The following is a 27184-nucleotide window of genomic DNA, read 5'->3' as shown; positions in this document are numbered from 1 at the left end:
TTTACAAGCCAGTATAAATGACTACCCGAATCTACTTAATAGTGGTATTATTTTCTGTTCCATTCCTTCCTTTCCTCAAGGTCTGCAACTCTCTATGTAGCTCAGGCTGGCCTGGAACTTGCTATGCAGATCTAACAGCCTCTGTCCATTATTTTTGACAAGCACAGAAATTATCAAATAGAGGTCTTCAAGACTGAGCTTTGGCCCCTTGGCACAATCTGTATTTGAAAGTAACTTATTTCAATTAACTTAACTTCACACCACCTTCACTTTAGTCATGGTTTCCCTTTGTAACTATCTTGGAATTTTTCTTTAGAAAAAAATTCTTCTCTCAAGTAATGATAAAACCACACCTACCTACCTTTCTTTTCTTTTATGTTTGTTTGTTTGTTTTTGGAGACGGGATATCACTTTGTAGACTTGGCTGGCATCCAACTCAGAGAGATCAACCTGCTTCTGCCTCTGGAGTACTGGGATTAAAAGCATGCACCCTCTCACCCAGAGACCAGGATTTTAAAAAAAAAAATTGCTTTTAGGCTTTCTACTTAGAGTAGGGAACTAAGTAAATAACAAGAGCAAAACCAGGAGACAGTATTAGACGGATCAATGGATAGATAACAAGTTCCATTTGGTTGTTTTTGGAGACAGGGTTTCTCTGTGTAACACCCCTAGCTGTCCTGGAACTCATTCTGTAGACCATACTGGCCTTGAACTCACAGAGATCCAACTGCCTCTGCCTCCTGTTGCCTCCCGTTGCTGGGATTAATGGCACGCCACCATCGCCTGGCTGAATAACAAATTCTTTAGCTTTCCTTTTGTATCTTGCTGGAGAGTTAAATCATAACTACAAACTCTACAGTTTCAAGGAGGATTCAGGCACTTCTGGCCCAGCCTGACCTAATATATACAGGCCCTGGTGCTACTCCAAGGTCCAATTAAACCCACTGAACCCTAAGATCTGGCACAAGAGAAAAAATTATGACAAAATTATTCAAACCTGCTGTTGCTCCTCAAACCATTTTCATCTTCTAGGTTAGTGTAGGGCATGTCTTCTGGGCCTTCCCATTATGAGGGATCAGGTTTTTCAGAGAGTAGCCACTCTAGCACTGCAATTTCCCTGAATTTAAAACTCCTTCATCAACACTAAACCAAGGGATGGCAGGCATCTCCAGTTCCTTTTCAGTAGGCCATCTTTAGACAAATCTAACCAACCAACCAGCCAACCAAACTTTGACACCTTTTTAAAACCATATGAGCTCCACATTAAATCTGGAATCTCCACTCGGTAGTCTCAAACTGATAAAACTCAGCCTGATCCTGTTACCATTATCCTACAATCTTAAACCCATTCGCACACACATTCCACAGATGTCTTGAATGAATTAGCACACTCACTCCTTAAGCTCTTTAGTGGTGAAGTGCACCACTTTAGGGACTATACTTGAGTAATCTACGCCTCAGACTCCCCTCTGAGAGTCTACTTAGCCATAAGTTTGATTACAGGTCTAGAGGTGAACATCGGGCCCGCAACTTGGGGTGCAGCTCCTCCCTGGGCCCCGCCAGTCTCAAGGCTCTCCCAGCAGTAGCCTAAACCCAGCTCCCATCTGACAGCCTCGCCTACGCCTCAGCACGCACAGGCCAAGGCCTGTGTGGCAAGTGTGGAGTCCCTGGGCAACTTTCGCTCTGCAGGGAGCTCCTGACAGGTCTCGCCCACTGTCTCAGAGGCCTGGGTTCATGCTTGGACGCCCCGACACTTGGAGCCGGCAGGCCGCACGAACCATGCTCATTGGCTAAGGCGGACCGACCTTCCTCCTAGAACGCCTGCGCAAGGCCAGCAAGCGGCTCCCAGCCAGGACGTCGGCTCTCAGCGGCCTCCCACCCCGCTTCAAAGCCGCACTTGTCCGTGTCCTTACCCCGCTATCTGCGGGTTTCCGAAGGCAGCTTCGGGAGACACAAGCCGGTTCTTCCGGCCGACTAGGTCTGAGGGAAAAAGATGATTGGCAGGCAGGTGGGAGGACGATAAGCAAAGGTAAAGGAGTAGCCGGAGGCAGGGGCGGGGCCAATGCGCGCACGCGCAGCCCCTGGTTGGGGGAGGGGCGGTGCTAAGCGAGGCGCTCTGGTGACGCAGTCCCTGCTGAGCAGCCGTTGGTAGTCTTGGTAGGCTTCCCAGATGCCGCTGAGTGTGAAAGATCCCGTTCCTCTGGTTTACATTTCCCACTTGACTTTTCCGCAATCTAATCTATTTGAGATAGTTTAATTATTTGGGACAGTGGCTCACACTGTAACCCACGCTGGCCTTGAACTTGCGGCAATTCTCCTACTTCAGCCTCCTCTAAGTGCTGTGATTACAGGCGTGACACATCACGACTCGCTACTAGGATGTTTTTAAATGTTCAGTGTACTCAGCATGGGCTTTTTACTGCTTTATTGGACGTCTGTAACTGATCTCCAGACCTGCAAATGATGGAATATAAACTGCTTTTCGCTTTGCTACCTCTTGGCTTGGTCAACCAGCAAGAAGCCACCTCACCCCTTCTCTCAGATCTTCATTCTCCTGAAGATGACCTTGCGGCCCACATCGTGTCCTTTGTCTGCAGGAGCATAGTTTACAGTTGCCCACGCGAATTTCACCTGTCTCTGAGGCAGTGTGTGCGCCACATGTCACGCAAGCTTAAGAGTGCTGGGACTCAATTTTCCTGCCCTTGTGAGACTGTAGATTTAAGGACACTGCCTCTACCCATTTTGAGAACTCCTTTAAATACTCGTCCCATTTATTACCCTATTTAGGGCTTTTCCCCTCTAGACGACTTGAATTTGTGGCTTACAGTACTATTTAGAGTGAGGACAATGTTAAAGAGAATAGGCTACAGATACTGAAGGTGGTTTCTGAAGGAGTTTTTGTTTTGTTTTTGTTTTGAGACAGGATTTCTCTGTGTAGTCCTGTAGACAAGGCTGGCCTTGAAGAGAGATCTGCTGGCCTCTGCCTCCTGAGTGCTGGGATCAAAGGCATGGGCCACCACCACCTGACATCTTCTTAAGTTTTAACTTCTTAGTGTTTTGGGACAATCCTTGTTAGATATTTATATTTTGGCATATTTGTTTAAAATATTTTCATTAGCAATGTCCTTAGTCACATATTATCATAAAGCATACAGTACTGTGCTGCCAGGTTGACCAACAGATGAAAGTGTTTGCTATTGGACCCTCCAGCCTGACCATCGTGGTTTCATTACCGTAACTAGATGGAGGTGGAAGGAAAGAACAGATTCCAAAAACTCTGTCCTGCAAAATTCCACATGGATGTGTGCTCCTCCCACACCGTACACGTAATAATCATATGAGACACACTGAAAGGGAGTTGTTAGGAGGGTAACTTAGATGTTTGGTGGGGCGCCCTGGATTTTTGTGTTTTCAGTCTGTGTTGCTGCTTGATGTTAACTTCACACATGCTCGAGTCCTCAGAGAAGAGGGAGCCTCGATGGAGAAAATACCTCTTGAGATCACGCTGCAGGAAAACATTTTCTTAGTGACTGATGTAAGAGGTCCCAGCCCACTGTGAGTGGTGCCATCCATGGGCTGGTGGTCCTGGGTTCTATAAAACAACCCTGAGATTCTACCTCACAACAGTCTGAATGGCTAAGATCAAAAATTCAGGTGACAGCAGATGCTGGGGAGGATGTGGAGAAAGAGGAACACTCCTCCACTGCTGGTGGGATTGCAAGCCGGTAGAACCACTCTAGAAATCAGTTTGGCTGTTCCTCAGAAAACTGGATATAATACTACTTACTGGAGGACCTAGCTATACCACTCCTGGGCAGATGCCTAGAAGATGCTCCAGCATGTAATAAGGACACATGCTCCACTATGTTCATAGCAGCCTTATTTATAATAGCCAGAAGCTGGAAAGAACCTAGATGTCCCTCAACAGAGGAATGGATACATGTGGTACATTTACACAATGGAATACTACTCAGCTATCAAAAACAATTAATTCATAAAATTCTTAGGCAAATTGATGGAACTAGAAAATATCCTGAGTGAGGTAACCCAATCACAAAAGAACACACATGATATACACACTGATGAGCTCAGAAACTTAGAATACCAAGATACAATTTGTAAAACACATGAAACTCAAGAAGGAAGACCAAAGTATGGATACTTCTGTCCTTCTTAGAAGGGGGAACAAAATACCTGTGGGAGGAGATACAGAGATAAGAGTGTGGAGCAGAGACTAAAGGAATGACCATCCAAAGACTGCCCCACCTGGGGATCCATCCCACATACAACCACCAAACCCAGACAATATTGTGGATGCCAACAAATGCTTGCTGACAGGAGCCTGATATAGCTGTCTCCTGAGAGGCTCTGACAATGCCTACCAAATACAGAGGCGGATTCTCTCAGCCAACCATTGGATTGAGCACAAGGTCCCCAATGGAAGAGCGAGAGAAAGGACCTAAGGAGCTGAAAGAGTTTGTAAGCCCCATAGGAGGAATAACAATATGAACCAGTCAGTACCCCCAGAGCTTCCAGAGACTAAACTACCAACCAGAGAGTATACATGGAGGGACTCATGGCTCTAGCTGCATATGTAGCAGAGGATGGCCTAGTTGGTCATCAATGGTAGGAGAGGCCCTTGGTCCTGAGAAGGCTCAATGCCCTAGTGTAGGGGAATGCCAGGACAGGGAAGCAGGAGTGGGTGGGTTGGTGAGCAGGGGGAGGGGGAGTGTTATAAGGATTTTTCAGAGGTGGAGCCAGGAAAGGGGATAACATCTGAAATGTAAATAAAATATCTATTTTAAAAAAAAAAGGAAGGCCAGGCGTAGTGGCGCACGCCTTTAATCTCAGCACTTGGGAGGCAGAGGCAGGCAGATTTCTGAGTTCGAGGCCAGCCTTGTCTACAAAGTGAGTTCCAGGACAGCCAGGGCTATACAGAGAAACCCTGTCTCAAAAAAAACAACAAAAAAAAAGCAGGTTGAGGAAGTCATGAGTAAGTCACTAGCAGCCTCTTCCATGGCCTCTGCATCAGCTCTTGCCTCCAGGTTCCTATCCTGCTTGGGTTCATGCCCTGACTTCAGTGATGGACTATGATATGGAAGCACAAGCCAAATAAACCATTTATCCCTGAGTTGCTTTTTGTCATTTTTACTCCTGCAGTAGTACCGCTGACTAGGTCAAATTCAGTCACGGCATGTGGTGACTCTTTAGTTTACTGCACTGTGCACTGTGGGCACTGATGTTTAAATGCACCCAGTGTTGCTTTTGACTCTGAATAAATTATCAAAGAGGAATTTTCCAAACTTAGGTCCTTCTAAATTTAAGTAAAAAAGCAATTTAAAAAATCACTTTTTGTTAATAAAACCATTGCACGTAAATGAAAATTTTTTGCTTGAAAACTATTTGATAATTTCTAGTGTCAATAAGATACAAATGCTGAATACGATGAGTTATTTTTATTCTTTTATTTTCAACAATGATTATTTGAACTTAAAAAGAAAATGCAACAACAACCCTTTACTAATGGTTAGTGAAAAGCCAAACCTTTCCAGCCCACTTCATATTCTCTTTCAGCCATTTCAAAGCAGAACAGTGCTCCAGACTGTACACCTGCTCCTTGTTAATATTGACAGTCATGTGCTTAATGAAAAGCTTGGGGTCCGATATTCGAGCAGCCATGACCAATCTTTCTACTGCAGCTTGATATTCATCCTTGCTTCGAGATTTGCTTTCTTCACATCTATAAAGTGAACCCAAAGGCAGAAATTCTCAGAAGCAGCCATGTCATTTCTGTAGGAAATTCATCTGCATTTATTGTTTCTAAACGATCATGGCATTTTTAAGCAGTGATTCTTAAGCTTTTGAACCATGGCTTACAGTATGAGAGGCATTTTATATTAGGACCCAGTAGCAATTGTTAGTTTGAGAAACACTGATCTAGAACACAGCTAGTTCCCCTATGTGTTTGTATCTTCAAAGCTAGTAAGTATAAATATTAAGGTGTATGTTAGTATTAAGTGCAATACAGCTTGAATGATTACAATCACAGTAGAGTTCTCTTGGTATTAGTTGTTTCTAGTTTCAAGCAAGTACTTAATATGCAGCTAGCATGTAGTGACAAGCCATAGAGCTATATGGTTTTCTTTGGCCCCGATGGGTACTTTATTAAGTATTATTTTTTTTTGAGCTCCATCTGCATCAACTGTGATTGTGTTTACTGGCATGAAACTCTTATTTATGGTAGCTTTTCTTGTGAAGAAAGGAAATAGTTAAAATTATCTAAAGTATGAGTCTAATTCTTGCTCTTGGTACCTTGCATGTCAGTGAACCTCAAGTTCTGAGAATGGTTCTACCCAAATTAACACTAGTGCAAGCCACTTGGTGACCTAAAGGAGGCTCATGCTTCAAAAGAGGAATGAGTATCCAAGCACCTTCTAGGGCCTCCTAAATTAGATAAGGCACTTTAGAGCCTGATATATTGGAAACCTGCATAGGTGGCATATTCCCAAAGTCTAAGAATGGATAACCTATAGAGATTAGTAACCTAAGGCAGGGCTCAGCAAGACAAAACATATTGGCCTTCAATTTATAAAATTAAAGATCTAGAGATGTCACTAGTTATGGACTAGGGTTATGACTACCCTCACTCAACAATGAATAGAGGCTGCAACTGTGGGAAATAGGGTGCAAGAAGAAAATCAAATTCTTCTAAGAATAAAACCTAGACACCTCATGCCACACAGTGCATGGTGTCAAATAAAGGAAGTCCATCCTTTAATGAAGTAGAGCTGTAGAACAAAGGCTAGTTTCAATGGGTTTTCCAAAAAAAGGTGCAAGGAAAAGGATGTCCTCTTGTAAACAGAGGCTGTACCACATTGACTCGGAAACAAACTGAAGAAAGCAGTATTTCTGAGTATGGGATGTCAGCAAACAATCACTCAGGAGCCAACTGGATTGGGGGAACTTTTGTTAGGGACACTGACTACTCCTTTTTCCAAATTTCAAGCATCTTTAAATAGTGAAAAAACTTGGAAGACAAAGGTGGTTTCTCCTGGAGCAAAAGACAGACTTCTGACAGCCTTGGGCAGTAGAGAAAATGGAAAGCAGGCTTTGGGTTCTTGAGGCCTGGGCCTGCCTTTGGGCCAGGGAACCTGCCACATGCTCAAGTATCCCTGTGGGCTATCAGTAGGACTTTGGGATGATAAGCTGACCATCTGGCTGCTTGCTGTTCCTCAGCAAGAATGTACCCTGTCTCCATCATAGGAATCTTGTGTCTCCTGGGTCTGTGGCACACCAGTTTACAAACGGGTAAAATCTCAGACCTTCACACTCTTTCTTGAGAGAAGTCACAAAAGGTACCTGAGTTTTCCTAGTCTTTTCTCTCTTGGATCATTCATTCTGGGAGAATATGGCACTCAAGTACCCTTTTTATTTTTAAAATGTGTTTTATATTAAATTTTATATTTAAAAATTAAGATTCTACAGATGAAAAACTGAGGACTTTCCCAGAGATAAGGGTTGTGGGTTGTGTAAGTGTCCACACTGGCATAGTATTTATGTCAGATTGTGTGGATCTATAAGAAATAAAAAAAAGATTCATAGCTACTTTTTTAAGATAAAGCCCCTCTAAGGAACCATACTCTTTAACACAAGAAAGGTTGATACTTAAAGAAAATCCGTATTTAAGACAACTATTAACATTTTGAAACCAGTAACGTGTTTACTGGGTGGTGTTAACCTGTTTGGTGAACACACTCTACCCCTGAAGTTCACCCCTAGCTCCTTCATTTGTTTGGTTTTAAGCCTGCAGTAGGTCTTGTTCTTCCTCAGTTTAAATTTTAGCCAAGTTTATACTACATATACAGAGTATAAATGAATATAACATGCACACATTGCACTATAGGGCAGGCATAGAGCTGCATCTATGTTCAGAATACGGCTGGCGTGCCACCAACCCACCTTTTCAGGACAATCTGCAGCACCTGTGTGGGCGCTCCCGGTCCCGCACTCTGAATGCCACTAGCATTGGACACCAGAAATATTTCCATAGCTAAAAGCATTTCAATCTCAGATAGATACGAAGGAACCAGGAGAAGTTTCCGGTGTAAGTTTCCCTCTAATGGTGGGTAGCAACCCAGTGAAAGAGCACCTGAAAATCAAACCACAGGTCACACTTCACCAAACTTCAATGGGTAAGACTTATGGCTTGTAATTGTCCGCATCTGACAGCCACTTACAGGTCAGGGTAGCTATTTACATTCGCAGATTTATTACAGCTTTTATGACTGTAAGAATCTTGATACATTTGACACTGCTCTTTATGAAAACTCTGAAAAAATGGCCTTTGAGTTTTATTGCAGCAAGTGCCCATGTTTTTCAAGTTCATAGTAACATATATGTCATAATTTCAGAATTAATAAGGTACCCAGGTGTAGTGACACATGCCTGTAATCTCAGAACCTAGGCTAAAGCAAAAGGACTAAGTTGGAGGGATGAATTGTGCTACATATAGTGAGATTAGCTCAAAACAAGAAGAAAAACTTCCTAAATGGAACATCACCAGAACAGCTATTTAGGTTTTAATGGGATTTGGTCTATGAACAACTTTATGCTTTTATGTTCACTGTCTACACTGAATTACAAATACAAAAATAAGAATTTAATGAGAGAGTGCCACTTCTGTTAAATACTTACTGCGGTGGTCTGAGTTTACTTAGAGGTGCCATCAAATCATGTGGCTATTGCTGTTCCTACTCTGCCTGACAAGTGCTGGACACAAGAACAAACCCTAGCTCTATCCTGGATGTGGCTGCCACATTCACTGGCTCAAGTCTAAAAACCTTCATCTTTTGAGAGAACAATTTTGATTTAGCTTCAAACTGTTTGGCTGATTATTAGAAATGATAGTTAATACTCCTAGGATTAACTATCCAATTGAACATGGACAATATTATATATAGTTTATCAAGATCAAATTAAATCTGAACATAGATTTTGTTTAAAATGTTTGGGGTTATTTTTCCCTTCAAGTAATTACCCCAGTGTAGGTAATGATGTTAATCTCTAAGAATTCTATCTGAACATAATCTAAAGATGTTCCAGTAACATTTTCATATTTAAACTTATATTTATGTGTGTGTGAGAAACATGAGACTGTGTTAAAAAAATCAAAACCTAAAGAACCCTCCAAAAAATAAAAAGTGTATTAAACACTTAAACTTACTACCTATAATGCAACCTAATTATTTTCCCATTTCATTGGGGAGAAAAGTTATCACTTGCTAAAAGTGATCATAGCTGGGAGTTTGAGAAAACACTTCTAGTTCAGGATGTCTGATACCCAAATATTTAAATTTCACTCCATCCAACACTTTTACAAAGTGTTTTAAGATATGTCAAACTATTTTATTTTAAAATTTGTCCTTTGTTTCCTTTGCTTGCCTTTTACTGGAATTGATAACATGCCAAGAAAAAAATGACACTTTTAAACAAAAGACAAACACACACACACAAAGCACAGATCTGTTCGACCACTGCCTGCCTCTGAATATGTACCAACCATTATTTTTCATGTGTAGAAATTTAGTTTTAAATATTATAGATGGATTCTGGATTAGAGAATAATCAAAACCAACACATTAACTGAAACATTTCAATGGAACGTACTTTTGTAGTGGGCTCTAGCTTTGAGCCACAAACAGCTCCTTCCTAAGGAAGTGATCAGTCTCCTAAGAAAGGAAAAGTCAATAGGGATGCTCTTGGCAACCATGAACTCTGCGACAGAAGACGATATGCCAAGACTGTTGCTTTCTATACAGGCATCCAGAAGTTCATTAAAAAGAAGGCTGGACTGGGAAACCCCCATTGTTTCTGAAATGAGGAAAACAATGATACAATAAAGTGAGAAGTGATCAATGACATAAAGACCAATAATCTCCAACTTTCTCCCTCATCTTGATAGCCCCAGCCCCTTCTCTCCATTGCAGAAGTCAGACTCACCGAGGTACAACCATCTTTCATACTCTTCAAGTAAGAAACAAAAATCTTTTAGACAAAAGCAAAACTGTGTGCTCCTTTGTAATGGTGAATGTAAAAAGCTTGACAAAGGCTTAGAAGTTGCACTAGCTTCTCTGCATTTAGTCCCTACATAGCATTGGATTTTCAGTCTTGGAACTTTCTTCATGGTCTGTTTGTACAGCTCAAACCTCAGTCTTCAGTTTTCATGACTCAAATATATTTGCTTCTAATGCTGACTCAAAAAAAAATCCTTGAATGGGTATCACATTAATTTGTAGGGGAATTCTTTTACTCAGTTGGGTTTATGATCTATACTCTAGATCCACATCACTGTAGGATCTTTAAGTGGTCCAGATCCTTACAGAAAATTAATCTCTTTACCTTTTATATCTTCTTAAATACTTTCCTAAAACTCCAAACTTATTACATCACCCCTCACCCTGTTGTACATATAAAGAAGGAAACTCCTTTAGTTTGTCATGGATGGACTTCTAATGTGCAGCACAACTGTCTGTGCATGTCTATACCTGCTTTGCCTCATTATCAACACCACTGTCTATTAAGGGCATGATGGATGACAGACATTGTGCTATGGATACTGAGGTAAAGGAAGCATCATTTGTAGGAAGTCACTTCCTCCATCAGTCAATGGAAGATGAAGTTGAGAGGACACAGTGAGACCTGGGGAAGGTCCTAAATCATTGTCTGCATCCTTTGTATCATCCTCTGAACTCGTCACCAAAGTGTCTGCTCATAGATTTCATCCTCTTAAGCTTGAATTTTAACCTTTGAGAGAACTCATTAATTCTAAGATTACCAAGACATAGAGTAAGTTAAGATATGAAGCATGCCCATAATGTACAGAGGCAAGAACAGGGAACAAGTGTATGCTGATAGGACTGCTGATAACGAACAACCCAGAGAAGCATCTTTAAAGCATACATTTAGTTTATGTAGAGCATATTTTATAGAAAATTGTTTCATTAAAAAATACTGAACATAACACCTAACCAGAACAGATGGAGAAATGTCTTATTGACTGGCAAGAGATGAAGGCTGTGCTGGAGAGATGGCTCAGCAGTTAAGTAAGAGTAGTTGCTGTTCCTATAGAGGACCGGGGCTCAGCTCCTAGCAACTACATCAAGATGCTCACAAATTGACTGTGACTTAACTTCCAGAGGGATTGTATTCCCTCTTACAGCCACTGTAGCCACCAGGCATGTGTGTGATACACATACATGTATGTAGCACTCACCCACACATATAAAATAAAAATAAATCTTTTTTTAAGATAATGAAGGTAGACTTTTAAAAATGTACCTTGAGAATTCTGAAAGCTTGGTAGATTCCGTAAGACCTCAAATGTTTGTTTGTAAAGATTCTTGCCCAAGATTTCATGTGCAATGGTACAGAGCAAATTATGCCGATTAAGCACATCCATTCTATCACAAGGCCAAAGTGGTGTGTTGATTATCCATTCCGATTCTCCCAAAAGAAAAAACAAGCATACCATGACAATGACACTTCTCAGGGTAATCACAGGTGGGTATAAGTATCTTGTTTGAAGGCACTTTTGCCTACACACAGTAACATAGGGGCCATGAAGTCGTGACCAAGAGCTCCCACAGTAGCTGAACCTGCCTTCTAAAGCTGGATTACCTGAATTTAATTTGGCATGTTATATTTCGACTTATTAACACATCTAATTACTGTTTTCCTCCGAGATAGGGTTTTCCTGTGTAGGCCTGGCTGTCCTGGAGCTCTCTCTGTAGACCAGGCTAGCCTTGAATTCATAGATCCACCTGCTTCTGTCTCCCAAGTGCTGGGATTTACTGCCCAGCTTCTAATAACATTTTAAAAATCTATAGAATAGAAGAACTGTAATAGTTTCAGACTCAATATTTCTGTGTCAACTAGGCCTTATTATGAACAAACTTCTGTCAACCAAGGCTAAGATGAAGCCACTTTCTGAATCAGTTTATACCATAGTGACTTTTCATATATATTCACTGATGTTCAAACCAAGCTATCCCCTTCAGTTCAGTGTCCACTAAGGCAATTATACAGACAGGGCTACAAGAAGAGTAACAGGTTACTGTACATGTAAATGTCAGAACTTACCCCTTAGGACCCAAATGGCACCATCTAGGCTCCCACTTTTGATAAAAATCTCTGCTGCAACATTTACAATTTGACATCTTGGTGCTTCTTTTTCAGGTCCTGTAAGCCCTTTTAAACTCGTGAAATGTATTTTTAGCTCATATAATATATCTAAGACCTTCCTTCCCTGGAATAAAAATAAAAAGACACTATCATTCATTTACAGTATTAGAGACACAAAATCAGTGCTAATATGCAGGAGACAGTTACCAGCCTCAATTATTATGTTAGACTGACAGTTGTAAAATACAACAAGACTTTGCTCAAGCATTTCCTGTTTACCTCATATTAACCAACATACAGCCCTCTCCATCAGCATTTCTTTCTTTCTTTTTTTTTAGGTTTAAGTGTCTTCCCTTAAGATTGTCTGTGGAGTGGGGCATGTGGCTCATGCCTGTAGACTCAGCACTTAGGAAGTAGAGGCAAGAAGACTATTGATAGTTTAAGGGTAGGTTGGTCTTACAGAAAGGCTTCGTTTCAACAAAACTTAAGCAAAAACAAAACGAAAAGATTTCACTGCCTGGGAAAAGGCTTCCATGTGTTAATATAGAAAGCTATTTGTGCTTTTATTCCTTTTATAGTTTACCATTCTGAGATCCAAGAGAGTTGGTGAAATGAAGATAATTTGTCACCAAATTTGGATGACATGCTAGTACAGTAGAGCCAAAATTGTTAGCTGAAAAGTTATTTTTTTATCTTAGTAAATGAATTATTTGACAAATTCTACATGAAGATTGTCTTTGGTTTGTTTGGACGTAAGAATTTGGGCGTGCATTATTATTTTAAGCTAGGGGCCAGCCTATTACTATCCCTGTTAGTAGTTTAATAATTAATATCTTAATTTTAATTAGACCAGGCTGGCCTTGCAGAAATCTGCCTGCCTATGCCTCCCAAGTGCTGAGATTAAAGGCATGCACCACCATGCCCAGCCAATAAATACTTTTAGAAAGAGATTTCTTTCATTTAAAGTCATTGCTATGTGTACAGGGATGTAGGTCTATCTACATCCAGGAGGAATCCAGGATGGGGTGTTAGATCCCCTATAGCTAGAGTTACAGGAGGTTGTGAGCGACCTGATTTGGATGCTGGGAACTGAACTTGGCTCTTCTGTGAGAGCAGTACTTATTCTTAACCACTGAACTAGCTCTTCAATACCACTACAGTTAAGTACTTTAATCTCTGACAGCAATATTTGGTGGCTGAAATTCTATTGTTTTTAACAAATAACTCTTTAAAAATATAAAAAGGGGCTGGCGAGATGGCTCAGTGGTTAAGAGCACTGACTGTTCTTCTGAAAGTCCCGAGTTCAAATCCCACAACCACATGGTGGCTCACAACCATCCGTAACGAAATCTGATGCCCTCTTCTGGAGTGTCTGAAGACAGCTACAGTGTACTTACATATAATAAATAAATAAATCTTTAAAAAAATAAAAAAAGAAAAATATAAAAAGAAAAAAAGCAGCGGAGAGGTGGCTTAGTGGGTAAGAGCACTGGCTGCTCTTAGAAAAGAGCAGAGCCCAATGCCCACATGGTGGCTCCTAACCACCTGTATTTCTAGTTCCACAGGATCTGATGCCCTCTTTTGGACTCCATAGCATCAGGCATTCACATGGTATACATACACACACTCAGGCAAAATAATGATACACATTTTTTTAAATTGAAAAAAAAGGGTATAACTTAATGGTAAAGTGTTTGCCTTGCATGTGTGAAGCCCTGAGTTTGTTCCCTAGCACTGTATCTACATAAAGCAAGGCTGGGAAGATGGCTTAGTTGGAAAAGTGCTTGCCATGCCAATGTGAGGCCATGAGTTTGGATCCCCAGCATCATGTAAACACTGGGCAGTATAGCACATGTTTATAGAGCCCCAGTGCTGAGGAGGCAGGCACAGGAGCTTCCCTGAAGTTTGCTGGCCAGTCAGTCTAGCTGAAACAGAGAGTTCTAGCTTCATTGAGAAACCCTGTCTCAAAATATAAGGTGGAACAATGGCAGAAGAAAACAACCCATGTCTCTACATGTGTCAGCATGGGCAAGCACATATACATGCATACACATGTATAAATACACAATAAATAAATGTTTAAAATTAAGGATATGTTAAAAACATTCTGAGCTTGTGGGCTATACAAAAACAGGCTGTAGGCATAATGTGGACCATGGGTCTTAGTTTATAGACCTTTAATATTCTATACTCTTTTCAACCAGATTTTTATTATGATGTGAAATACCTTTATTTTGAATAAATAAATGTATCTTCAGGTGATAATTTTTAGATTAATTTCAAGAATTTTACCTTATATTAAAAAAGGAATGGGTTTGAATTGGGTCTGGTGTACATACCTATAATCAGAGCTTCCAGGAGGCTGAGGCAGAGACCTTTGTGAGCTCAAGGCCAGCATGATTTATATAATTTTAGGACAATCAGGGATAGATTCCCGTCTCTCCCCCCTCCAAAACAAAACAAAACAAAACAAAAAAACAAAGCTAAAACAAATCAGAAAACACACACGCATACACACACAACAAACCACCTCCAAGTAAGATGACATTTGAGATCAACTCTCTGAGCACAATAGTTAATTTTTTTAAGATAGAAAAATTCACCAATGTCTTAATGATCTAAGAAATAACCAAATAAATCAGAATAGTCTAAAGTTTTAGCCAAATGTGTACACTGTCACAAAGGCTTCTGTCCAGCAGTCTCCAGCGTGCAGGCAGGCATGTCCATGAAATGAACGCTATGACTGCCTCCCTTAGACCCTGAGCACACTGACCATAGTGAGCATTGAATCTGAAAACCTACAGACTTTCTGTTTAGCCACTCTCGGTGCAAAAATTCTTTTTAATCCATGTATGTTGCATATATACAAGTGAACCTATGCTTAAATGTTACCACACAGCCATCCAATTCTGAACTAACCAGAGTTAACAGAACCTAAGCTTTAACATTTAATTTCACAGTGATCATACTTAATCTCACATTCTGTTGATTCCATCCTCAGCTCTTCCCTTCACATTGGATTTTCATGCCCTCTATTTGGACTTTGTAGAGTCTACAATTCAATCATTTCAGGGAAATCTAAAGGGTGCAATAAATACAGTGTAGCTTTGAAGGCTGATGAAATGGCTCTGAGGGTAGAGGCTCTGATAGCAAGCCTCATGACCTGACTTAGATCCCTAAGACTACATTAATGGCAGGAGAGAACCAATTTTTGTAAATTATCTTCTGACTACCACAAGCATGCCATCATATACATATATGTACACATGTATGTACACATGTGCACATATACAACTAAATGAGTCACCAGACCACCTGCATGCATAATGGGCTCTATCAAGAGTCAGACATAGACATGTGGCACGTGGTGTCTTGGAGTAGTCAAGGTAGTGACTTGTAAACAGTCTTGATGATGATTGTGAACACCTTGGGTCTTAGGGAAGGTATTTTGAGACTGAGCATGGTTTGTGCATGCCTCTTAACCTAGTACTCAGGAGGCAGAAGCAGGAATATGTCTGAGTTCAAGACCAGCTTGATCTACATAGTGAATTACAGGACAGCCAGGACTATAGAGAAAGACCCTGTCTAAATAAATAAATAAATAAATAAATAAATAAATAAATAAATAAACAGACAGACAAACAAACAAATAAATAGAAAAGAAAAATACTTTGTGCTCTTCTCAAGATTATAATGACAACTCAGGAGTTGTCAAATAAATGATAAATTCAAGACTTTCAAATAAAAGTACTTTAGTATGGCCTCCAGAATTCGATAGAGCAGTTGGTGTCTTGTCACCTCCTGTGCACACCTGTGCCTCACCACCCCCTTTCCACATCTATTTGGTGTGGAACAAATGTGAAAACTAAAGAACTCCCTAGGTAGCCAGGGTTCGTGTCTGTGCTGGCTGAAGTGATTATTAGAAAGTCTCTGATTTGAAGGATGACTCCATGTCCTGTTCCTAATTTTAAAAGTAAGATTTTCTGTAGCAAATCAAACTAACATATAACAAAATACCTTGGCCCACAGCAACAGTCTGTGATAGAAGTACACAGCACTTATTCCGATCCTTCCCAACAAAGTCTTATCCACCTCACTGTACTGTGGATCTTTGCTAACTGAAACATAAAGCAGACATGGAAAGAAATGGAGACAGTCACCTAAGATGACTCAGAATTACGGACATCACTTCACAGACCCAGTGTTGACAACCTTTCCCACCAATAAATCCATCCCAAAAGTTAATAGTGCCTTCTTGTTGTTGTTGTTGTTTTGTGTTTTTAGGTAGGGTCTTTCTACATAGCCCTGGCTATCCTGGAACTCACTTTGTATACCAGGCTGGCCTTGAACTCACAGATATGGACCTGCCTCTGCCTTCCAAGCATTGAGATTAGAGGCGTGTGCCACAACACCCAGCCCAACAGTGGATTTATTCTTAAAGAATTGTTTAAAAACTGAATGGAGAGTTACTCTCTGACTGTTTACAGAAAGTTTGTTATTCCCTGAGAGAGGCCATAGTAGTGACAGTTCAGAACAACATTTGAAACCCCATATAGTCTATAATCCTAGAGCTTGGGGAGGCAGGGGTAGAAAGATTACAAATGTAAGGCCAAGTCAGGTTGCACAGTAAGAATGTCAAGAGAATGTCTTTTTAAGGCTACACAATATTTTTTGGTTTGTAGATAGTAGAAACATCACTGGTATAAAAAACTTGGGTGTCCCCATATCATAATAATTAACCTAAATAAAAAGAAAATGCATTCATGTTCTACAAAAACTTTGATACTAAAAACTAGTTTCTGCCGGGCGTGGTGGCGTATGCCTTTAATCCCAGCACTTGGGAGGCAGAGGCAGGCGGATTTTTGAGTTTGAGGACAGCCTGGTCTACAAAGTGAGTTCCAGGACAGCCAGGGCTATACAGAGAAACCCTGTCTTGAAAAACCAAGGGAAAAAAAAACTAGTTTCTGTCCTTATAACTATAACCTAACATAAGTACATGGAAAAGTTCACAGATTTCAGCCTATTTGAGACTTGCAACAGGGGCTAAACTTGTGCATGAGGAGAGATTCACCCTCCAGCTAAGAACCATACAATCCTCAAAACAAAACAGTAACATTTTACCTGTTTCAGCAAATTCACAAAAAGGAACACCTGGCCTCTCTTCTTTGTAATCTTCTGTGAGTGTCTCAGCAACACAAGCACAGAATCTCTGGAGATCTGCAAATTCTTCACAACTCATTTTTATGCTAATGTACAGGTTTCCCAATTTGGTCCAGTCACTTTTTTCTTTACAAGTCTATTAAAATTATTAAAAATGAAGAGAAAAGAAAAGAAGGAAGAAGAGGAATAGGGTAAAAAGTAAAAATTCTGTCTCTGCAAGCACACGCTAGCACACAGGCACATGGAGGCACCTGGAATCTGTTAGAATAAGTGGGAACTGAAAACCTGACAAGCAACACACAGCACCACCACTGAACTTGACCTTTTCTCACCACAGCAATCTGTAAACATGGAACTATTTGGTACTCAGATGCTCCAGGATTTAATGGTCCAGAACTTCATGAGAACCACCATCACCAGGGTGCATGAGCATCTCTGTGGCAACATATTATTATTGTACTGCTTTGGGTGGGAGCATGCTTTTACCATTATTTAGCCATTTATGACTTGGGGCCCACAAAGAAACTTCAGTAAGCTGACTATCTCTTACTTTCAATTACAAACTAAGCAAAGCTTTCTGTGGCAATGCACAGGTTGTGTCAAGGATTTACCATCTGAGCAAGGCTGAGCCTTCGATGAGAGGGAGCACAACAGACATGAAGAGTAGAGCCATCAATTTTAGCTACATGTGTATGTCTATGTTTGGGCATGCACACATATGTATGTGCTGGTGCCTTTGGAGGTAATTGGAGGGGGGCATTTATGTTACAGCTTAAGTTACAGGTAGTTGTAAGCTACCTGACATGGTGATAGGAGCTCTTGGTCACTGAGCCATCTCTCTAGCCACCCCCTTTCTTATTCTAAGTGCCAGGAGAGTGCACTACGGTCTCAGCTCAGACCCACAGCCATGTACAGACAGTCAGCCACGTTTCTGCCCAGCACTGAATTATAGATCAAGCTTTAAACTGACTTTACTATGACACAAGTTAACTCTGACATAGAAGTAACTTTTAGGATTATTTAAAATAGCAATCCTAGATGTTGGGGAGCAGATAGTCGAATTAGAACCCAGGGCTGTGTACACACTAGGAAACAGATCTCCTACAAAGCTTCATCTTTATTCCACAGCTCTAGAAATTCTGATGTTTACCTTTCAAAGTATTAATCTTTAAAATATAACTACAAGACTTCTTTCCCTTAGCATTTTCTCTAGCAGCGATGTTTCTAAAGCTATTCCTAAAGTGGATTGTTCAAACGTCTGTCACTGGTTTTCAGAGGCTAGCAGTCTCTTTGAAGATAAATGTCATACCTCTACTTCACTCAAGGCTGAGTCTAAGTCACACTTCCAGTTCTTTTTCAGCTGCCTCACTCGCAACCTTCAAATGACAGAGGAGAGTTGGTTATGCTTACTTCATCCCTATGTCACCAGTGTCCTGACAAAGACAGACGCACAGAAGACACCTTCAAAGTTCTTTACAGCCGAATTCTCTAAAAACCACATTTGTTGATTTAGTACGCTTATGTATGTGGGTGTGTGTTGTATGTGGGCATGTCCATGCCACAGCATTCGTGTGCTAGTCAGTTTTCTCCTTCTCCATGTGTTCTGGATATTGACCTCAGCTCATCAGGCTTGGCGGCAAGTGCCTTATCTGCTGGCCCCAGTTTCTGATTTTCTAGCTTCAGCCTTCTATGTACTAGTATTACAGACTTGTGCTACTATGTGAAGCTAAATGAATTGTTTTGCTATCTATAAAAAAATAGCCTGGAATTGAATTAAACTAATAAATGAATGTAGGGAGAATTGACATCTTTATTTTGTCTCTCCATAAACAGTATGTTTAATTTCTTTCAACATTTCGTGGCTTCCAGCATACAATTTGAGTACGTTCTGTAAGAGCTATTATAATAGTGCTGTTTTAGATGTTGGTTCCTAGGCTCATTGCTGCTGTAGAGGAACATGGCTGATCTGTGAGCTGGTGTTCATTCTGCAACCTTGCTGTACTCATTCATTAGGGCTCTCTGTCACATAGGTCTACAAATCATGTCACCTACAAGTACATGATATTATTTTACTTCCAATTTATACATCTTTTATTTTCATTTCTTATCACGTGGGTCAGAAGGTATGGGCAAATGATTTTAATGGAAGTGTGGGTAGTATCTTGCCTTGTTCTCAGTCTTGAAGAGAAACTTCCTGTTATTTAAGTATGTCTGTTAGGGTTTTTTTTTTTTTTTTTTTTTGGTCTTTTATTTATTTACACTCTAGATCTTATCCCCCTCCTCCCCTTTCCAGTCCACCCTCTGACTGTTCTACATTCCATACCTCCTCCCCACTCCTCTCTCCCCACTCCTCTGTCTTTATGAGGATGTCCCCACCCCCTACACTCTACCCAAGCAGACCTCTAAACTCCTGGGGCCTCCAGTTTCTTGAGGGTTAGGTGCATCTTCTCTGACTCAACTCAGACCCGACATTCCTCTGCTGTATATGTGTTGGTGGCCTCATATTGGCTGGTGTATGCTACCTGGTTGGTGGTCCAGTGTTTGAGAGATCTCAGAGGTCCAGGTTAATTGAAACTGCTGGTCCTCCTACAGGGTCGCCCTCCTCCTCAGTTTCTTTCAGCCTTTCCCCAATTCAACCACAGGGGTCAGCAGTTTCTGTCCATTGGTTGGGTGCAAATATCAGCATTTGACTCTTTCAGGTGCTTGTTGGGTCCTACAGAGCTCGGTCATGCTAGGCCCCTTTTTGTAAGTGCTCGGTAGCCTCAGTGATAGTGTCAGGCCTTGGGACCTCCCCTTGAGCCGGATCTCACTTTGGGCCTTTCTTTACCAAGTTAAAAAAATTATTTTTCATTCCTAATCTGTCAAGAATTTTCACATTTAAACTCATAAAAGATACTGGTTTATAGATCTTTAAAAAATCATCTAAAAGTGTGTGTGTATGTGTTGCCTGCATGTATGTGCACAGTATGATGGCACCAGGCACATGTCTGGTACCATCAGAGGCCAGCAGACAGGGTGAGATCCCCTAGGACTGGAGCTGCAAATGGTTGTGAGGCACCACATGGGTGCTGAGAGCCAACCCTGGGTCCTTTGTTAGAGCAACAGTGCTCTTCACTCCAGCTCCATAGCATGAAGACTGAGTACCATGTAACCCAGGCTGGCCTGGGCTAGATTTGAGTTCCTGATCCTCCTGCCTCTGTCTCTCAAGTGCTAGATTACAGGTATTGAGTTGTCACACCTGGAATCTCTTAGTTTTTTGTACCCACTTTGGCTTTTAATTTAATTTTTCTGAAACACAGTTTCACTATGTAGCCTTAGCTGTCCTGGAACTCATTCTACAGACCAGTCTTCAAACTCACAGACATCCATCTGCCTCTGCCTCTGCCTTCTGAGTGATAGGATAAAAGGTCTGTGCCACCATGATGGGCCCACTTTGTTTTTTGTATATGGGTAATACCTGCCTCAAAAATGCCGATAAACTAATCATGGTGGTACATCCTACCAAGTGGGAGATAGAGATAGGAGGACTAGGAAGCCAAGTGTAGCACTGACTATATAGTGAGACCCTTTGGGTGCAAACAAAAACAAATCAACAGCAGACAGAAAGAAATATAGGCCAATAGAAATTTGTCTCTCCAATTTTCTGGAATTATGTGTAAATTCACTTGGACTTGTTAAAAAATGAGTAGACTTCTCAAGAGAAACTATCTGGTCATTGGGATAGCATTTTTAAAGGTTTAAATTGTGGATTAAATTTCTTCTATACTTTATACAAGCATTAAGACCTAGAAATCCTTCCATTTCATCTTTGTTGCTGAGCTCACACACAGTTAACATTCACCACAATCGTTTCGGAGCAGGAGGGCAGGACTAACCCTTCGCTCCTGATGACTTGTGTCTGTGTCTTTTTCTTTGAAAGAGGTAACTCTGTGTCTGTGGGCACGTGCGCTCAGGGTCAGCCTCACGGGTCATTCCCCAGACTCACGGAAGGATGGCAAAAGTGACTCAAGGGTGACTCACAGGGAAGTGGTAATACCTTCTTTTCTGGTCCATATGTTGGTAGTATGTACAGAAAATGTCTACCATAGCTTTCTCCACCTGGATGTTTATACCCGAAGACTGCTCCTACTAAGATTAGCAGCCTGCTTCCTTGAGCCAAGATCCTTCTGTCTGTATCTGTTTGTCTTTTCTTCATTCTCTCACCACCCCAATAAGGCTCAAGTCTCTGAGGCCAAGCAAGGGCTTACCACCATCTACCTTGTTTTTGAGACTAGGTTTCTCACTAAACCCAGAACTCACTATGTAAGCAAGGCTGGGTGGCCAGCTGACCCCAGGGACCCTCCTGTCTGTCTCCTTGGTACCAGGGTCACAAGTATCTATGACTAGTCAGTCCTCACACTCATGTGATAGGCACTTTACTGACTCTCTCTCCAACCCAACAAGATGTGCTTTCCCTTTTCTCTACACGGGTCTATTGCAGCACTACTTGTTTACTTTTAACATCACTAGGGATGGAACCTAGAACCCTGTACATTCTAGGCAAGTGCTCTTCCCAAGGAAGACAGCCAGTTTTATGGCAGTATGGTAAATCAGAGATTAAATCATTGGTTGGGGCTTCATAAGCTGAGCAGACATAGTGAACAAGGGGGAAGTGAGAGCACCAAGCTAGCAAGTGTGAGCCAGGGAGAAAACAAAAGCTACCATGATTTGCATACGCATTGGCGCACATTGAGTACAATTAAGTAATCAGTCAAACATACAGGGAAGAGAAGCTTCCTTGCCCTTAGTGTACACTACAGCTAAGTGAGGGACCCAGCAGAGTCAGATTCAGGTCAGGTGTGCTTAGAGACAGGAAGAGGCTTATAATGGGTGACAAACTTGCCCCTGAGACAGTTTGGATTTCACCTCTCTTGGTCTCCACCAAGATACAGACCTGGCAGTCTCCCATCTTACCTGGATTTGGCTTGCAGAACTGCAGATATTTCTTGTTGGGATGCCTGTGCTTGATGTAAAAGCTTAACAATATAGTTCAAGTGCTCTGGGTCAGGTACCATCCCAGCTTCAATGAACTGCAGAAGAAGAAGAGGGAGAAGGCGAAGGGGAAGGGGGAGGGGAGGAGGAGTCATTCTTGTAAAAATGTGAAAGAACTGAGTGGCCAATGTGTGAGAAATAACTAAGACATTGGCAGCAGGAGTCAGACATGGACACAGGGGAATCGAAATATCAAAACTTATTAGCAAAGTTTGAAACATAGTGTTATCAAGTGTTTGAGAACCACAGAAAGATGTCTTCAGAATTTTAAGCAAACATGGGAACAATATTTTTGAATATCAAAATTGAACTTTCTTTCCATTCTTGGATTGTCTCAACTACTTTGTCGTGTAATTCCTATCTGGCACTGTCTGTCCCACTGTAGCTCAGGTCTGGCATTGATGCCCCATCCCTGATGGTGAATGGGGAGAGGCTCATCCTGAGCTTTACCCCAGCCCTTGCTAGGGAAGAACTGGTCTTTACTTAATAAATTAACAACCTGCACAGCTGACGGCCTGAGTGCAGTCATCTACTTAATTCTGAGACATTCCCCCTCAATTCTCATAGGCCCTGCTTCTTGTCATTTTCATGTACCTCAACTTGGATGGAGAATGCTGACTAAAGTACCTGGATGCCTGTGGTCTGAGACTGGATGGACAGGAGGCAGATACCCCAAAGTTATCCTAAGGCGTTAGGAAGGCTTGAAGCTATGATGATTTCTGCTAGAGGTCATGTGACTAGACCACAGCGTGCTACCCCATGACTGGAAGACTGACTCAGCTGAAGGTGTATGGACAATACTTCTTCAGAGTCTACTATGGTTATATTCTCCTATTGAGAAATTACTTGAACACACTAAGATCTTTATATTTTACTATTTACTTACTTTGAGGTGTGTGTGTGTATGTATATATACATACATATGCAGACAGACAGATATGTATGTATGTATGTATGTATGTATGTATGATTTGGGGAGCACACTTGCCATGGCTGTGTGTGGTCAGAAAACAACTTTTAACAGTAAATTCATCTTCTACCTTGTTTAAGACAGGGTATCTTTCGCTATCTGTGTACCCTAGACTAGCTGTCCCCATTGGTTTCTGGGCTATTCTCCTGTCTCTGGTCCCCATCTCAATAGTGACAGGCTTACATAATCAGCACTACACCCAGCTCTTTACGGTCTGTTCTGGGTCTGAAACTCAGGCCCTCATGCTTTCATGGCGAGTACTTTTAACCACTGAGCCCTGTCGTAAGTCCCCTTAAAATGTTTTTAATATTTGAGAGAAAGTATGACTTGCTCCTTCATCTAGATTTGAAGGGAGTAGCAGGGAGTAGCAGTTGGGGTGGTGTCCTGGTTATATTTATGTGTTCGTTTTGTCAAGTTGAGTTATCTGAGAAGAGGGAACTATGATTGAGAAAATACTTCCATAAGACTGGTCTACAGGAAAACTTGTGGGGCACCTCCTTTAACAGTGGTTAATATTGTCAGGTCCAGTCCATGTGGCTAGTGCCGCGCCTGGACAGATGGTCCTGGGCTGTATGAAAAAGTGGGCCGAGTAAGTCATGAGGAGCAAGTCAGCCAGCCCCTTCTTCATGGCTTATGATCCTATTCCAGACTCCACTTTCCTGCCCTGGTAGCCTTTCATGAAGGCCTATTTTTAAGGCATGTAAACTGAAACACACACTCTGTTGCCCAGGTTGGTTTTGGTTATAGTGTTTTATCACTGCAACAGATACCCCACCTAAGGCAGATGGGATAACAAAGCAGCAGGAGGGTGGAGAAGTTGTTGTTGTTTTTTTTTTTTCATTGAGGTGCCATTTGGTCATTAAGAACTTAAAGCTGAAGCCAGACAAAGTTTCTTTCACTAAAGGGACTAGCAGAAACTCACCAACTCACTCCTCTTTTTGATTTGTAGGGAAACTGCCTTAAACTCAGTATGACTTCTGAGCAGGTCCTGGAAACTCTTTCCTAAGCCAGCCGATTAAACAAACCGCAAACTGTTTTGGGGAAAAACTATTTCCTACCTAATACAAACTTGAGTCTTTGAACTATGTCTTTTAGCTTGTCTGGATGTAAAGCATGGCCAATTTTATTTTTAAAAAGGAAAACAGCTTCCCTCCTAAAGCTATGAAACTTTATGACATAATACATACAGAAAGCACCCCGAGGTCACTGTTCTAGTCTGTAATATCTCAAATCATGCTTGCTGGTCTCTGCACTCCCTACCATGATGCAATGTTTGATCAAATGGACAGAGCCAACTATAAAACCTGTGGAAGAACAAATTAGCTACCTGGTAATTGGTTCCATTCAAAGCTACCCTGTAGCTGGGTGTGGTGACTCACATCTTTAATCCTAGCACTTGAAAGGGAGGCAGTTCTCCATGAGTTTGAGAACCCTAGTTGAGTCCCAGGCAGTCAGAACTATATGATGAGACCCTATCGCAAAAAACAAAACCACACCCCCAAAAAACAATAAAAACTATCTTTTAAAATTGCTCAAAAACTAGGATAAGCATAAATATGTCTTAATATGCTAGGTTAGGTTAACAGCCTATTTATGAACATAAAATAAACTCTGAATTTCTGTTTTCTCTGGGTCTGTAGTTTATTGGATAGGGTATATTATACTGCTAGAATCAGGAGCAAAAACATTCAAGGAAATATTATATTGCCATTGCTGGACTCTGAAAGCCTCCAGATGCTGAAACTACATTAAACAACTTCTAGGAATAATGGTTCCATACTAACCGTGGAACCAACAACCTCGGTAAAACACCCCCTGGCCCCAAGACAAACCAAATCATTGTTAGACATTCTCTGGTTCCCTTTAACTGCTGTGCTTGACATACATTTTTTTTTTTTTTTAAAGGCAGGAGCTCATGTTGCCTAGCCTGGCCTCAAACTCGCTACTTTTGATTCCCCTGCCTTCACCTTTGGAGGACTAGACGTACAGACATTTGCCACCGCACCTGTTTTCATCTAGCACTTGTTGGTGCTTATCAGGTATTTTGAAGCATTCAACAAAAGTTAAACTTGGCAGTTGAAGATGTAACTCAGCTGGTAAAATGCTTGCTACACAAGCGGGAGGTCCTAAATTTGGCTCTTCAGCACCCCTGTAATAAGTGAGGCACAGAAACATAGGCCTGCAATCCCAGTGCTAGTGAGGTAGAGACAGGAGTGGGCAGTGTGGCTTAAGCAAGCTGGAAAGTGATGCTGACCTCTAGTTTCCATATATGCACATACATATGTACACATTTATTTTTTAATGTGTTTTTAGGTAGCATTAAAATTTTATTTCTCATTTTGCTTAATGCCAAATTTTAAACCAATTCCTAACTACTTTATTTTAGTTATAACTTTCTATTTATATACTGATTTATTTTGTTGTGACTTTAAGTATTTCAGAGAAAGAATTCTTTTAGCTATATTTAAGAAATAGAGATGAAGATAATTTATAATAAGAAAGGAGTCATTTGAATACTTAGAAGGATTTGTTTAAGGGAAACTTAAAACAGCTGAGAGTGCTTCTGAACTATTTCAGGAGACTAAAGATCACTTATGAATTCTTCAGCTAGTAGAACATTAATAAAAGACATAATGGATTATGTGTAAAGAGTCTTCTTTTGTTATTCCCTCTTAGAGATAAGAGAGATTAAAATCATACCTTGCAAAAAATCTCAATTAAAGCAGGTACAGCATTCCTCAACTTCATAGCTGCCACATACTCAAATATTTTTAGTAATATTTTCAGAGCAGGCTGAAGGAAAGAAAGAAACAAACAAACAGAAAAATCACACTCAATTTCATGTCTCTCAGTGTGTGTTAAATTTTACAAATTCATGAATACTGAAAAATATGTTGTCTGTGGAGTCTACGGCAGGCAGAAAGGAAGTGCTAACTTTTTTTTCCCCAATTTTTATTAGATATTTAGGCCTTGGTGTTTCCCCTGTACTGGGGCATATAAAGTTTGCAATACCAAGGGACCTCTCTTCCCAATGATGGCCGACTAGGCCATCTTCTGATACATATGCAGCTAGAGACATGAGCTCTGGGAGTACTGGTTAGTTCATATTGTTGTTCCACCTATAGGGTTGCAGACCGCTTCAACTCCTTGGGTACTTTCTCTAGCTCCTCCATTGGGGGCCCTGTGTTCCATCCAATAACTGACTGTGAGCATCCACTTCTGTGTTTGCCAGGCACTGGCATAGCTTTAAACAAGCACACAATGAGGGCAGAGAGGGTGATCATGGACCAGGTTACTCACCAGCATTTTAGCCATTATGCTGAGCTGCACTACCTGGAAGACTTCTTTCAATAAACAATGCTTGAGTAAAGAAATCAAAAGGTCATTTAGCACTTGCAAACTGAAGTGTATCCCTGGGGGAAACTTTCTGTAGTACTCCAGAAATATGTATGCTGAAAGTGAAAAAAAAAAAAAGTCATTTGCTGCTCTTAAGACAGCCATACTGCTGAAAGTAGACGAATCTTCTGTAAAGATATTATATAAATTCATTTCTTGAAGGGAACCAGAAATGTCAGAAGTATTTGATGAAAATGAAAGCACAAAGTCAAAATGGTGAATGACAGTGACATGAGAAGTCTAGTATGTTCAGCATCAGTGTGCAGTGTGAAGTGAGCTGCACAGTGTGATCAGTGTGCACAGTGTGAAGTGAGCTGCATAATGTGATCAGTGTGCACAGTGTGATGTGAGCTGCAGTGTGATCACTGTGCAGTGTGAAGTGACCTGCAGTGTGATCAGTGTGCACAGTGTGAAGTGAGCTGCACAGTGTGATCAGTGTGCACAGTG

The 27184-nt window shown here is 41.1% G+C and overlaps 2 protein-coding genes across 4 annotated transcripts in view; both read right to left on the bottom strand.

Annotated features, from left to right (window-relative positions):
* Tcaim (T cell activation inhibitor, mitochondrial) overlaps positions 1-2057 on the bottom strand; it is a 36880-nt gene extending 34823 nt beyond the window's left edge. Inside the window, exon 1 of one of the 2 annotated variants that reach the window (XM_021172944.2) lies at positions 1914-2057. The gene's annotated coding sequence lies outside the window, so the exon portion shown is untranslated. Of the gene's footprint in view, positions 1-1805 lie in introns of both variants that reach the window. The other variant, XM_021172945.2, reaches the window with a different exon arrangement.
* Positions 2058-5452: 3395 nt separating this feature from the next.
* Topaz1 (testis and ovary specific PAZ domain containing 1) overlaps positions 5453-27184 on the bottom strand; it is a 49223-nt gene continuing 27491 nt past the window's right edge. Inside the window, exons 10-20 of one of the 2 annotated variants that reach the window (XM_021172427.2) lie at positions 26642-26793; positions 26042-26134; positions 22294-22409; positions 18650-18716; positions 17302-17476; positions 16198-16298; positions 12139-12304; positions 11338-11502; positions 9667-9870; positions 7960-8149; positions 5453-5740 (exon numbers count right to left, since the gene is read on the bottom strand). In XM_021172427.2, the coding sequence (XP_021028086.1) occupies positions 5521-5740; positions 7960-8149; positions 9667-9870; positions 11338-11502; positions 12139-12304; positions 16198-16298; positions 17302-17476; positions 18650-18716; positions 22294-22409; positions 26042-26134; positions 26642-26793 (1649 nt within the window). In that variant the 3' untranslated portion in view covers positions 5453-5520. The remainder of the gene's footprint in view (positions 5741-7959; positions 8150-9666; positions 9871-11337; positions 11503-12138; positions 12305-16197; positions 16299-17301; positions 17477-18649; positions 18717-22293; positions 22410-26041; positions 26135-26641; positions 26794-27184) is intronic. The other variant, XM_021172428.1, reaches the window with a different exon arrangement.

This window comes from Mus caroli, chromosome 9 (genome assembly GCF_900094665.2).
Source record: "Mus caroli chromosome 9, CAROLI_EIJ_v1.1, whole genome shotgun sequence".
NCBI lineage: Eukaryota > Metazoa > Chordata > Mammalia > Rodentia > Muridae > Mus > Mus caroli.
This window is presented reverse-complemented; position numbering and strand designations above follow the sequence as displayed.